This window comes from Lissotriton vulgaris, chromosome 3_2 (assembly GCF_964263255.1).
Source record: "Lissotriton vulgaris chromosome 3_2, aLisVul1.2, whole genome shotgun sequence".
Taxonomy (NCBI): domain Eukaryota; kingdom Metazoa; phylum Chordata; class Amphibia; order Caudata; family Salamandridae; genus Lissotriton; species Lissotriton vulgaris.
This window is the reverse complement of record NC_141690.1, coordinates 5,490,184-5,505,506: the sequence shown is the minus strand read 5'-3', so window position 1 is coordinate 5,505,506 and position 15,323 is coordinate 5,490,184. Positions and strand designations below refer to the sequence as shown.

General features: G+C 48.4%; 1 protein-coding gene across 5 annotated transcripts in view; it reads left to right on the top strand.

Moving 5' to 3' along the window:
• N4BP2 (NEDD4 binding protein 2) overlaps nucleotides 1-15,323 on the top strand; it is a 1,381,310-nt gene that overhangs the window by 1,230,487 nt on the left and 135,500 nt on the right. For all 5 annotated transcript variants that reach the window (XM_086963958.1, XM_086963954.1, XM_086963956.1 and 2 more), the window contains one exon: nucleotides 10,363-10,531. In XM_086963958.1, coding sequence (XP_086820084.1) covers nucleotides 10,363-10,531 — 169 coding nt within the window. The remainder of the gene's footprint in view (nucleotides 1-10,362; nucleotides 10,532-15,323) is intronic.

Genomic DNA, 15,323 nt, shown 5'->3' with positions numbered 1-15,323 from the left:
CCACATCGGGCAGTCCATTACTTTGCCCACCTTCTTTCCGCCTCCGCATCCCTCGAAAGAGGAGGAGAGGCTCCACCGTCTGGATCCAAAACGTGCGCTCTCCTATTACCTAGATCGCACACGCCAGTTCCTGGTAAATGACCAACTCTTTGTTGGTTACGTGGGCGCGAAGAAGGGAAAGGCAGTACACAAGAGGACCATTTCGCGGTGGATCATCTTGTGTATTCAGGCATGTTACTCCATGGCAAAAAAGGAGCCCCCTGCTGGATTGCGGGCTCATTCCACTCGTGCCACGGCAGCAACAACTGCCCTGGGCCGAGGAGTCCCCTTGCAGGACATTTGCCAGGCAGCTACGTGGGCCTCGCTGCACACTTTCGCAAGACACTACTGCCTGGACAGTCAAGTCCGGAGGGATGGCTTCTTTGGCCGTTCCGTCCTACAGGACTTTCTGGTGTGATATTGGTTCGCAGACCCACCACCGGGGTTGGTATTGCTGGGGTATCTATTCTAAGGTAAGGAATCTATCACTAACGTGTCTCTTTCAGAAGCACAAGTTACTACTTTTGTAACGATATATCTGTAAGAGACATTAGTTAGTGATAGATTCCTTACCGACCCACCCATCCTCCCCGTTCTGCGAACCGATATCTAGGGTTAAGGTCATCCCCTTTCAGGGCCCTAGTTTCATGGCACCTGTGTTGGTTCTATCATGGCTTTGCGAATATGGCGCGGAAAAGCAGTGTATCAGAACTGACATCAGCGCGCATGGGCGGCGTCTAAGTACTCCGACGTCATTCCGGCGCTAACGACGCCGACGACGGACGCGGAGCCGCAGACCACGCCTACCGACGCGCAGGGGTATTGCTACGCACATATTTCCGGATCCAGTCTGACGCCTGGGGATATTCTAAGGTAAGGAATCTATCATTAACTAATGTCTCTTACAGATATATCGTTACACAAGTAGTAACTTGTGCGATGGCGCCGCATGGCTCCGCCCTGACGTCCACGGATATTACATCAGTGGAGCAATATAAGTCCCTTCCGGTGCACTGACGTCGGTTTTCTGCTTTTCCACGCTGCAACATGGATCCAGGAGAAGCTGTTTCTCTGGCCTGTTTGTTCTTAGGCCTCTCAGATGCCTTTCGTGTCCTGGAATAGTGTGCGATGCCTTCGGGCCTTAAAGGGAGTGAATCCTGTACGCTGCAGATGTCGGCAACAGACCCGCACGTGATTTGTATGTGTTGCTTGAGTGAGCAGCACGACTCCGAATAGTGCGACGCCTGTCGGAAGTTGTAGCCGAAGTCCTTGCGGGAACGCAAGATGAAGCTCTTGTCCGCCCGGATGTCCAAGCTCGGAGTCCCGACGTTGTCAGTCTCCTACGCTGGCCCCAGTTCGAGGCAGGTCGTGGGATCGTTCCCATGGATGTCACTCGTCTTTCGCAGGTACGCTCAAAAAGAAGTCACGGAGGCCGTCTGACGTCGGTGCACGTTGTTCCCGGTCTTTGCCGGACACTGCTCCGCAGCAGGCGACCCCTGCCTCTCCACCATTTCCAGGTGTTGGGGCAACTAGGAGTCAGACGGCATGTGGTCGGCAGAGGCCCATGAACACGTCCTTCATGTTTACTCGGGCTATGTTCACCGTCTGGGACTCTATGGAGCATTTCCTTCCCTCGCTACCGGAAGGCCTCCAAGCTGAACTTACTCAAGTGCTCCAGGATGGGAGTGAGCTGGCACAATTTTCAATTCGGTCTGCCATGGACAGCACTGATTCTGTGGGTCAAGCGATGGCCAGATCAGTTGCTTTGCGTCGCCATGCTTGGCTGCGTGATGGCACTTTTCCTGAGAATATTCGTTTCGGGACTAACCCTTTGATGGGGCCCATCTTTTTGACAGTCATACTGACTCAGAGGTTCAACATCATTTGTCTGGTTTTCGGTAAAAGGGCATTGTTTCTAGTCCCCCGTTGAGGTCTTCTTGTTTACATTGGTTGCAGTGTTGTCACTGCTTTTCTCTGGTGTTTGTTGCTGGGTTCAAGCTGTTATTTCCCAGGCGGGACAGCTGGTTCGGCCTTTACTTTTATTTTCTCTGTCTCTGAGCTAGTCTCAAGAGGTACTCCCTTTTTATGGGACGTGACCCACTGTATGTGGGGTATTAGTTGGGTATTGTATACCCATTCTAACTTGCAACAGGTGGTGTTGTTCATTGTTCCAAGAAGAGTTTTTCCTGGGTGGTGCAGGTCTCTCCTGAGGATGCGGCATGCTCCTCTGATGATTCTTATCTTTTTCCTCTCTGAGGAGATTTGTTCTGGTTTCTGCTATAGCAGTATAGCACTAAAGGAAACAAACAAGACTTGTTCTTGTTTCGTCATGCTCCACTTGATGTCGTAGGATTTCTTCTTGAAAGAGCCTCTACAAGGTTAGCGTTGCTCTCTTGGAGCTTCCATCTTTACATCTGACTTGGTTGGTAGTACTCATTCTGCCTCTGAAGATGCCGACCTCTCCAGCCTGCACTTGGCTACGTCCAGTCTGCGGTCCTGGTGTTCTCACGTATGCCCCACCACCCCCCCTTTCTGCCCTTGGCTTTTTTCAAGCGTTCTGTTGTTCTTCCATCATTTGGCCTATGTTGGCTGTCTTCGCCGTAAGCCAGTGTCTCGTCTGAGACTGTTGGTCTGTTCCCCTTCCGGAACAGTTGCTTTCTGAGTTTCAATTGAGCATGGTGTGCTCAAACACACAGGGTACGTTCGTTGACCCGCTGTATTGCTGGTCCCACATGTGCCACAGCATTGTCTGTGTTTGATTCTGGCGGTATTGTCTATGCCTTACTCTCTGGAGTCTGGAAGTGCTTCTGTCCTTGGTCTTTCCCCTCATGGCTCAGACCCTGTTTGGGGTTTTTCCTGGGCAGCTGTGGTTCTACGCCTCTTTTCTGTTGCGTAATTCTCAGAGAGGGCCCAGGTCGCTCTGCTTCTGGTTTCGGCCGCATGTTGCGCTTAGTCGTCTCTCTTCAGAGATGCTCCTGTCCCTGCTACAACTGTTTCAGGTTATATGAGTGTATATAAGTTTAAATATTTATACATAGGTCTATTTCTTGTCCTAATATGGTTCACGCTGGTACCGTGGTACCTGTCGTGCGGGCTGCTGTACTTGTCTTGGGCATACTCTTCGAGCATTCCTTGTTTTAAAGCAGAAACAAAAAAACACAAAGATAATAATAATACATGAATGAGTTATGAATGTATATGTGTGTGTGTGTGTATATATATATATGGGTGGAGTTTTAACCAGTTTGTAGCAGCATCTGAGGAAGGCTAATCTTGCTGAAATCATCATGCTGTGTGGTCTGAATAAACGGCTCCCTAAAGGTTTCCCCGAGTGGCCTCTTTCCTTTCCAACCAGAGGGGTGTTTTGCTGTGATCCAATAGGTGCACCAGCCAGAGGTGTACGAGAGGCCCCGCTCTACCAAGTGGCAGGAGAGATGCTGGCACCAGCTTTGCAGCTTTTTCTTTCCCCCGAGGTATTGGAACAACTACTGCCCGCCCAGAGTATTGATTCAGCCACGGACTGCTGCCAGGTGCAGCTCGTGACTGGACGAGAAGCCGCAATCACTGCATTGACGACTTACAGCCCGGCTGGGACTCACACTAGAGGCTGGAGTGTTAAGGGAACCCAAGAGAGCCTGAGGACACCATTTTACCGGGACACTCCATGCTCATTACCGCGTCTTTCCCCTGACCAATTGATTCCTTCTCCACGTTACACCCGCTGGGAAGCGGTGCTTTCTGGGAAATGTAGTTCACCTTGGACTGCTTTGGGTGAACGAACATGTGATCTGGGGAGGGAACTTACCGTCCAATGATGACAAGGCAGGACACTTCAAAAGGCGTGGGTGGAGTTTTAACCAGTTTCTAGCAGCACCTGAGGAAGGCTAATCTTGCCGAAATGCATCATGCTGTGTGGTCTGAATAAACGGCTCCCCACAAAACCAGAGAAATTCCGCTGTTATAGTTAGTTCAGCCAACTATAACTCACGCCCCGCAATGCACTGCGGATGACGTCACATATTACATCATTAATTACATGGTCAGTGATATCACTGATGACATCTCAAATGACATCACTGAAGACATCATCCAGTGACTGAGTGTTTCTGTAAAGTTTAACCCCTTCCATGCTCGTGACGGAACCATTCCGTCATGAGGCACGGTGGGGCTGTGCGGATGACGGAATGGTTCCGTCACGATCACTCCCGCGATTGGAATGTCCAGAACAGGGCTGGAATTCCTGCCGCACGCATGCGGTTAAATATATATATATTTAGTAGGTGTGTGTCTGACTGTCTAAGTGAGTGATTAAATGTGTCTTACTGAATGCATGGGTTTGTGACTGATACAGACATTCACACAGTTTAGTTTGTCAGTTGGTGTGTAAGGGGTTGCATGGGTTGGTGAGTAGCTAAATTAGGGTCTACATAGGTTATTGATTGGTTGTCTGAGTATCTGTATGGGTACCTGAGTGTCTGTGTGGGTGGGTGGGGGTGCGACTCTGTACATAGAGTGGATGATTCACTGGGTGTATAGGTTCAAGAGTGCATCTGTGAAGGGCTGTACGAGTGTATGTATGGGTGTGTTGGTAAATGAATGGATGCCTCAGTAGTACAAGTGTGAGTAACTGCATATGTGAAAGACAGTATATGTGAGTGTTGGAGTATTTAAATGACTATGTGAGAGTGAGTGATTGTGGGAGTGGCTGTATGGATGAGTGTGTGCTTGTATTAGTTATTGTATAAGAGTGTAATTATCCACATTTGTAAAGCGCGAACAATCACCCGTAAGGGTCTCCAGGCGCTGGGGGCTGTCAGGAAGATTAAGCAAGCTATTGCCCAGAGTCACATGGTGCTGGGCTAATCTGCATGCCGGCGCTGGGGATTGAACCGTGATCCCCAGATTCCAGCATCAGTCACCCTGGCCGGAGAGCCACACCTCTCCCTAAGTATATGTCAGTATATGTTTGAATAAGTGAGGCAGTGTGTGTATAACTGTATAGGTGAGTAAATGGGAGTGTGATTGATTCTTTGCATGACTGACTAGGTGTGTGAGTAACTGCATGGATGAGTGGTGGTGTGTGTGTGTGTGTCTGTATAGATATGTGAGTGCATATGATAGTGCCGTATTGATGGTTGACTGCATGTATGAGTGACTGTATGGGTGAATAAGTGGATGTGTGCGTGTACCTAAGAATTAATGAATGGGTATATGCTAGCTAGTATTGGCGTGTCTATGGTTTCGAAAATGGTAGTATGTATTTTTAAGTGGGTGTATCAAAGGTTATTTTAGGGAATGAAGAGGTGCATCAGGTTATCACGTGAATGAGGTCATCAGTGATATCATTTGAAATGTCATCAGTGATGCCATCCCTGATGTCACTGATACCACTAACCATGTCATGAATGTTGTAATTTGTGTACTCCTCTGGCTGGTGCACCAATTGGATCACAACAAAACACCCCTCCGTTTGGAATGCGGCCCCTGGTGTGTTGTAAGTTGGGGGATTAATTCCCCTTCGATCCTGAGGCTCCCTGGGGGCCACTAGCCCACCAGGTACCTCCAGTAACCACCCCAGAGCTGCGTTGTAGAGAGGTGTAAAAAGGGGCATGGCCTATGACCACCTCTCTGCAACGCAGATCTGTGGCGCTTACTGGAGGTACTTGGTGGGCTAGTTGGCTCCCAGGGACCCTCAGGATTGAAGGGGACTAAATCTCCCAATTTACAACGCGCCAGGGGGCGCGTTTGCACACTTGTTGTTTCAGGCCCCACCCCTCGCTGCACCACTGTGCAAATGCGGCCCCTGGTGTGTTGTACGTCGGGGGATTAAGTCCCCTTCAATCCTGTTCGTCCCTCGGGGCCTACTAGCCCACCAGGTACCTCCAGTAACCGCTGCAGAGCTGTGTTGCAGAGAGGTGTAAAAAGGGATGTGGCCTCAGACCACCTCTCTGCAACGCAGCTCTGGGCGCTTACTGGAGGTACCTGGTGGGCTAGTTGGCCCCCAGAGACCCTCAGGACTGAAGGGGACTTAATCCCCTATTTACTGCGCACCAGGGTCCGCATTTGCCCAGTGGTGCAGGGAGGGGGCGGGGCTTCTGGCAAGATGGGGGCTTTTGTTTTATTAAATTTTATTTATTTTTTATGGCTGCGTGGCCCCCCTTCCCTGGGTCACTTTTGGTCGCGGGACCCCATCCCCCAGGGCGTGGCAGCCTTCTTTTTTTTTTTTATTGAAAGTTTGTGGAGGGGGGCTGCATGGCCCCCTCCAGAGGCCAACTATGGCCCCAAGGACCCCATCCATCAGGGCTTGGCTACCCTTCTTTTTATTTTTTTTTTGGAGTGGGGCCGCGTGGCCCCCCTCCTTAGGCCAATGATGATCCCGGGAACCCATCCCCCAGGGCAGATCTTTTTTTTCTTTTCTTTTTTTATTAGAATTTCAGGGGAGGGGGCCGTGGCCCCCCTCCCAGTCCACTTCTTTCCCCGGGGACCGCATCCCCTGGGGCCTGGCTTCATGGTTGGGGATCGTGGGGGGCAGCCTAATGCCCCCACGCTCCCGCCGAGTTCCCGCCTCCTGCGGGAGCCGACATTGCTTTTGAGCAAGGGGAACTGCTGACATGCAGCTCCTCTTGCTCAAAAGCAATTCTGCTTTGTGTCATTGAAGCGAGAGCAGGTTTCCTGCTCTCGCTTCAATGAAGCAAAGCAGAGTTTGCTATGGCAGGGCAGGAGCCGTGCTCCCGCTCTGCCATAGCAAACAGCGGTGTCCCGGGGTGGGCACCCCGGGACACTGCAGGAGCAGGCCCTGGGTATGGCAGTCCCCAGGGCCAAGGAGGACTCCAGGAGGGGGTCCGCACGGCCCCCCTCCCTCCATCTTTAAAGTTCCAGGGAGGTGGTGGTTGGGGGACTGCAACAGACCCCGCATGTAAATATTTAATGCCCCGGGGAGGTGGTGGCCCCCGAGGCAGTGTGGCAGGGGCAGGAACCCCCCCCCCATGCATTTTCAAAAGGTGCCCCGGGGAGTTGGCTTTCCATGGGGCTGCAGGGAGGAGCGTGCCCCCCGCATTCAATTCAGTAAGCCCCAGGGAGGTGGCGTCCCTGGGGCAGTGGGGGCCCTCAATATTTTTTCTTTTTTAAATTTCTCAGGAACTACTGAACGGATTTACACCATTTAACAACAAGGGCGCAGTCTAAACCAAGAGCTACCTTTTTTGCCAAATTTGGTGTAATTCCGTTTAGCAGTTCGGGCTATAGCCTGTAATAAAGATCCTATGGAAATTAACATGTGAAAAACGCGCTTTGGGACCACCCTTGTTTTTTTCTCGGCCCACGATTGACGAATCACCCCGAAACTTTCAACAAACAAACTGAGCGGTCCAACCCTGTTTTTTGGAATTTCAAGAAGATTCGTCAAATGGCTGTGAGTGCTTGCAATGTTCAACACTCCGTCCATCATCCCCTTTGGTTTTGTTTTGTTCACCCTAAGTTGGCAGGGTATGCCCAGGCGTGGTTCCCTAGCTCACTTTGCCACTGGATTCAAGCTAGCCTGGCTGATGACGGATGAATAACCAGAAACCGGTCCCAGGAAGCTTGTTTCCCGTCCAGGGAAGACATGACTTAGCAGTTCGGGCTGGACTGTTCACATGAGGCACAGGGTCAGACTAATTTGCATATGGCCATGTCTGAACTGGGGTGGCGGAGTGAGCTAAAGAATGATGATGGATTAAATCCAGATCAGTTGACTGGGGGTGAGTGCTTGCAATGTTCAACACTCCGTTCATCATCCCCTTTGGTTTTGCCTTTTTCCAATATAACTAGGCATCAGTAGCCTCACCTGTGATACTTAGAGAGGCTTTCAGACCTCTCCTCCGTGGGCATTGAGATTTATATCTCGTCTGAAAAAAGAGCGCTTAGAGGTGATTGCTCCCTGGAGAAATGCATACTGGAATTTGGACTTTGACTTCGAAAATTAAAGGTTCGAGAAGATACAGTCCCAGAACAAATGGGTACAAATAACTTTGAGATAGCATCCATCCGAAGAGGCTAAGAACACTTTCACCCCAGTTCTGAATATATAAACATTGAGACAAATCCAGTCAACTGTTTTGCTGGGTCTGCAAGAGGTAGAACCATTATAGACATGTTAAAAAACATTGTTCTAGCTCAGGCTTGATGCTGGCAAGAAGGAAACCTGTGACATATGCATTTGGCTCCTATTTAGCTCTTCTCTACAGCTACGATGCCCCATGAATGCCACCCTTTCTTACATGAGGCACGGACACTGGTTGTCTCAGACTAACAGTGTGGACCCAGGCTGCACAATCACAATAGACAAGGTGACTGATGCATTATCTCAACACTGTTCTGGGAAAATTCCTTTGCTAATGGGTTAAGGTTTGAACCTTTCAAGTGCCTCTCCTCCAGATTAGCACCACACCCTAGGGACACGCTCACACAGGCACTGAGCAATGGTGAACTGCCCCAGACTTGTGAGAAGCCACCATAACAAGTCTGTTAAATTCTGATAAGCGATCTAACTTAGTGCATCATACAGACCTTCATTGATAAATATCGAGACTAAAATCATAGCGAAAGTGTTGCGGAGTCATCTCTTCCCTCACATCCACTTTTTGATTCACACCGACAAATGGTTTTGTGCTAGATCGATCTACCCGCCACAATAATGGTTATATTTAGAATGCTGCTGCTCTCTTGTGCCTCCTGACGTGGGGGATGGGGGGGGGGGGGGAGGGAGGGGGGGACTTAGCCATTCTGTGGGTAGATTTCAAGAAGGTTTTTGATTCTGTGGGATGGGAGTAGCCCTTTGCAACCCTTGCATACTCAGGCTTTGGCCTTTACTTTCTTTCCTACACTCACCTTCTGTACACACACTCTTTAGCCAGGGCTTGGGTCAATGGTGTCCCAACGTTTCACCACATGGTAGAGTGGGGGACCTGACAAGGGACCCTCTTGTCCCCCTTGCTGCTATCCTCACGAGTCCTCATGTAACATAACTGGTGCTATGTAAAGCGCTCTGATACTCGATACAGGATCAAGTTTGCGCTATATAAAACACGAAAAAAAAATCCATGGCCACTGAGCTTCTGATTGGGCTTCTGAGAACTGACCAGGGAGTAAATTGATTTGATGACCGAGCAGGTCTTGAAAACTGGGTCTCTCTTTATGTCGCTGATATACGTAGGTGATTCCCTGAGCTCAGGCTGGCAAGGGTTTAGTATCCTGAAGTGCTTCTGAAAGGTCTCTGCCCTGGGACTTAATGGATCAGAATCTCTATCTGCTTCAAGACTCGGTGGCCGCTGCAGACTGGGGTCCTGAGTTAACCACAGTTTCAAAAGGTTTTCAATCCAGTCTTGGAAGCCCTGCGGCAGAATCTGACTCATTTCGCCCTCTACTGTTGCCTGTAACAGGAAGAGTGGCGATTACAAAGATAGTGTATCGGCTCGAATGATTTAAATGTTACAGAATGACCCTGGCAATATTCTACCATCGTTCCTACATCTTTTTTTACCTTTTTGGTCCACCTTTAGTCTCACATCTTGGACTGTCTCACTACATCCCATATTGGATGACTCTTGGTTACTCATGGTAAACTCCTCTAAAAATGAGGTCCAATTCTTTCCGCCACCATCAGCACCCAACTACCTTACTAGTCAAATCTACTTTCCCCCTATACTCCGAAATACACCTTTTCTCCCCTTCCACAAATGTGCACTCATCAAGCTCCTCACATAGATGTACATAGCCCTGTACAATCTTGGCTCCTCCTACGTTAAGAGCCACATCAGTTCCCACACCCTGACCAGAAACATGAGTGAGCAGTCTCTGGACAACTTAAACCCTGTTGTTTCCAGGTGGGTACATCGTTGTCACTCATGTTCCTTGTATCCAAAGACCTAGAGCTCGCAGCATTGTTCTTTCTTGTACTTAGCTTCTAAAAGCCTAGAACGACCTCCCACTGCACGCCAGAGCAAGCAGCATAGTCCTCACGTTTTCCAAGAAACTAAAGCCTGACTTCAACACTAGCCCCTGCACAACCCTTTCTTTGCGTACACTCCAGGTGCTAGAAACCTAAAATGTGGGATGCGCAGTATACAAATACTCATAACATAATGTATGCACATGTCAATCATTAATGCTCAAGTCACAGTAGAAATATCATTAGCCATGCCATGCACCTAGTGCAGTTAATCCACACCTTCGTTTTTGCCTAAGCAAGGTTTGGCACATGCTATTTTATTTCAAACACCAGTATTACAGCTTTCAGGTTTTTCTGCTATAGAGTAATAACTCTTGCTACTTTTTATTTTTAAGGGGCATCTTCATGGAGTGAAGGTGAAGGAAGCTAACCACTTGGCGGCTTTGCAGATCTTTAATCGGGTGAATGAGTCTTTGCTGCCAGAGAACGTTTTGGATCTGCATGGACTCCATGTTGATGAAGCCATTGATCGCATGTGCCGGATTCTACAGGAGAAGGGTGAAGGTATTAGCTATCCTGCAATTCAGGCTTTTGGCACCTCTATTTTCATTTTCTCAAGTTGTTGCAGTAGAAAATGGATATGTATTACGAAACATCAGTAAGAGAAACATTTTATTAGCGTGGACAAATGCAGACAAGATTAGTGAGGTGTAGCATCTTAAAAACCTTCACAGAAAAATGGTGTTCTTCTATGTTAATGCTATTCATCTGCAAGAGAGAGAAATTAGACAGAATATAAATTAACACATTGTCCATCGTTGAGGTAAAGTGCTAATTACTGTTAAAACGATGTACATTCAAACATTTCTAATATATACTTTTGCCTGCAGATTCGTCTTTGTGAATATCCACAGGCAGTTGACTGGATCCAGAAACTTAAATAGTTCTTCCGCTGGTATTTGGTGCTGGATCCATGTTATGTAAAAATGGGGTGGTGATGGACGGAGCATCTGAACCAATCAAACACTCACACCCAGTCAAAAGATGTGGTTTTGATCCATCACCGTTCTTTAGCCCACTCTGCCACCCCAGTTCAGACATGGCTATATGCAAATCAGTTTGACCCTGTGCCTCATGGGAACAGTCCAGCCCGAACTGCCAAGCCATGCCTTCCCTGGACCGGAAACAAGCTTCCGAGGACCATGTTGGGGTCAGAGGTATCTCAGACCCGGCTACCATGCTGGCCCCAGCTCCATTGCTTGCGCCGACCCACGTGCCATTCCCGGCACCAATGCCAGCAGCCTTTCCAGCTTACCAGGAATTTTCTCTTACCGGGTGCTGATCCAGCACAGTTACTACATGCCCTGACTGTATTGTACCAGAGCTCGCAGCTCCCTCTGATGCACCTGTGTACTCAATGGAACCATTTGGACCTCCGATTAAGATACTACAATTGGGATTTCCCGTGGCACCAGTCTGCCGCAATGTTGTGCCATGTAGTGCTGACCAGAGTTCCTGCAGCACCACAGTCTGTGCCAAAAGTTTCACTACTGACAATGATCATGTTGGTGCTGCTGGTCCATTCTCAGGGTTCTTCTCTGCAGTCTAGGTTTAAGGTGCTCTGGTACACGCCTCAGACTCAACAACGCCTTACTGAAAAGGCCAGATACAGAGAGGTTTTCCACCTTGGTCCTTATCCTCGAAAGGAGTGTTAGCTAACCATAGAAGACCGTTTCAGACTATGACCCAAACCAGATGCCACAAACCGTCCTTCATGACTATAATGACAGCAATGAAGCAGCCAGATTCCTGTCTGTTGCAGATTCAGACAAAGCTACTTGGCACTTCAAAATGTCAGCATATTAGACACTTCGCCTGATGTGGACATGGAATTAATTTCAGTGCCAGCACCCTAGGTGGTTGCTTCTTTTTTTGCAATCTTGAGGAAGGCGGAAGAAATTATACACTTGCGCTGCGTGAATTGATGGCTATGGTAGTGCCATGTCTGCTTGACCATCTGAAGGGCAACTTTGCAGAGGTGGTCATGGAGGGAGAGCAAGATGCATCCCAGCAAATACTCAGGTAGAGTCTGGACGTGGTTGACTCTGTGGCTAGGGCCATTAGAATTTCTGTGGTACTAAAACAGTTTGCTTGGCTGCATGCCATGGGCTTTTAAGGTGATGTGCATCCTGCCTTAATGGACATGATATTTGATGTTTCTGTCTTTTTTAGGGCAAGGCAGGTACAGCTCTATATCAATTTTAGACCGGAAGAGCAACGGCCCGGTCTTTGAGCCTGGCACCACCTGCTTGTGAATTTCACAGGCAGTAGAGGACATTTCTTCAGTACCGCAAGTGAACTTTCTTTTTGTCAGCGACAACCCTCCCAACCCATCCATCAGTCTAATCAGTTCTTTAGATAGTACTAAGGCTGTAACAACCCTTTAGGTAGACAAGCCCACCAATCCTTCTCTTCGTCCTTCTCCCCCAGCCCACCAGCTTAGCTACTTTAGTTCCCTCTTGAAGGAACACACGTAGCTAATTGGGGGTATGGCGGTGCGTTTTTTTCTTCAGGCCTGGTAGGCCATTACCATTGGACCTCGTAGTAGTTAGAAGATGGTCATGGCCTTCCATTTCAGAATATCCATCCTACTGAGGTCTTCAGTCTGAAGATCACTTTGCATTCTTTCGGGAGGAAGCTTATGTTCCAGTCAGGACAGCACATGAGCACTTTTGTTGGTGCTGCTCTAGTCAGTGGTTCTATGACCGTGGTGATCTGTTTGACAACATTAAAACCCCTCCAGGTACTGATGTATTTTCTACAGTAGTCAGAAAAGGAGAACCTGGTACAAGAGAACCCCTTTTGGCCACCACCACCACCAATGAACAAAGTAGTGACGTACACTTCGACTCTTGGAATGGGTGCACATCTGGAGGTACTGGAGATCAGATGACTGTGGTCTTGGGAGGAGCAGGTATTACAAAGCAGGCTGCTAGTGTTAGTTCATAATAAGCCTTGCACAATGATAACAGGAAGTTCTGATGGCTACTTTTAAATACTGATTCATCCAGGTGCCAGAGTTGATCCAGATAATTCTTCTGCACTGCTCCTACACCCCTAGTCTGTGGTGTAGTCCTTTGTGACTTATTTTGCCCTGGAAACATCAGTGCAGACCGCATATGAGTGTCACTCCTGCACTGACATCAGTTTCTTTCTTTCTTCACCCTTGCATGAAGATCAGGAGGTCAGTGATTCCTAAATATTTTCAGCGTGCTAGACAACTATGTTCCCACCTGGAAACAACAGGGTTTAAGTTGTTCAGAGACTGCAGGAAGCAGATGTTGATCATGGAGCTTCACAACGTATGTCTGTGGTGCTTGGGCTCTTTGCATGATTCTAACTGGTGTGACAAGTGTGCCCTCACCCACCCTAAGGCGATTTAGGGCTGGGAGCTGAAACTGTATGTTACCGAACACAAGAAGAGTTTGTGGTTGAAACGCAAGTTCCTCCCCTGTTAACAGGCCCTGCCTTGGTCCTTGTCTCCAAGCTGAGTTTCCCTGTATGTCCATGTTGAAGTCTAGGCACGAACAAGCCAAGCGGGGCAACCTGTCAATCAAAGTCTAGTGGGAAGGTGCAAGGGCATCTAGATACAGAGCACAATCCTCCAAGGTCTTTTGAAGGAGTCTTGACACTCCATGAGTTTACTGGGCCATCAATACCACAGCAAATAGAGATTTCAGGCAGCCCAAGCTCCATGGCTTTGGTGCGGCTCCGACTCCCTCTGGTGTACTGCGGGCTCCACTGAGCCGTAGAGATCTCCAGTCAGACTTCTGCTGGTGGGTCCACACTAGACACCATCTGCTCTTGCAGGACCTGTTACCTGGCTCTTTTCGACTCTTGCACTGAATTGTACATTGGTACCAACATCCATGCTGGTTCTTTGCATACTGACTCCGGCACTATCTCTACTAGCACTGATCAATGAGCCAATACTCACACCAATCTCTCACCCAAAACTGAAGTTGGCCTGATTCAGACCTGTATTGCACTATGATATCACAGAAGCACAACCGCTGGTCATGCATCTAGATTTCAGTCCTTTTCTTCTGTCCAAATGTTTGTACTAACAGATGATTCATTCTATTGTTTTTGATATTGATTCTGAGCCGGTGCAAGTAACACCCATTGTCTCTCCCCTCAAGACACTGATGATGATGAGGAAGTGGGTAGATTCCTCCCACATCATTTTATTTAGAATTCATTGTATATAGACTTACAGAATGCCAGTGGGCTTCATACAGCTCCTGACACTGAGCTATACTCAAAAAGAACAGAAGAAAGCACTTGTCTTGCACTGTAATTTGAAGGACTGCTGAAGCACTACAATTGCAGCTGCCATCTATAGAGACAAAAATGAATGTATTTACTGAAATTCTTTAACCACGGGCAGCTTCATCTGAGCTGTTACTACTACTTAACGATGCCCTTACTGATGCCCTCTGGCCACATGATCTAAGCCACCCTCATATCTGCCAGTCAGTGACCTCTTGCTTGGTGAATTAAACCGACCCCCGGTGACACATATTTCCTAAAAAAAATATCGGGCACCAGCCTGATTGTCCAAGTTTCAATCAGTAAGATTAATCCATATTCTTTTCTGACCAACTGTCCAGCAGTCTAGGACTCGGATTTGTTAATGTAGTTTGCCTTTTGGGAAGGTTCAGTCATGCACTATGAGTCATAGCCTGCAACATCTTGCTGGCTATCCCAGAGAACGTCTGGTGCTCACTAGCCCAAGCTAACTGGTAAGTCTGGATGCCCCAAGTATGTGCTGTGAGCTGGCCATTACGATACGGAATGCATCAGCAGAGATATTGCCACCAGTATTGTGTTTGGGAGTTATAAATGAATGTGGTCAACTGGGGTCGCTCCACAGCACGATCCTTCGAGCAGTTGACATCAGCTAAGTAATACACCACGGATAGAGGACATTCAATGTTCCTCCAATGGGATAGCTTACAGTCAATACCAGCCTCCCCTACTTGTGCTGCAACAATCAAATCTGTCCTTTTGAGGCCCAGATGTGGCACTGGCAGACACCGTTCAGACTATCCAAGCAGCCGTCCTCCAATTCCTTCTCCCCTGCTACAGAAAAGTGGAGACCTAAAATGACATTTACTCCCCTGCTGGGGGATCCATCACATCATACAGATGGGTCTAATAAATTGTTCAAAGGAGCTATGTCCTGCCCTTCATTTCCTCCCACTTCCTCCCAAGCTGGAGCAACCTTTGACGGAGCACTCCACATTTCTGATTCAGGAAGACAACTATCTGTTGTCCAAGGATGCCATTGTAC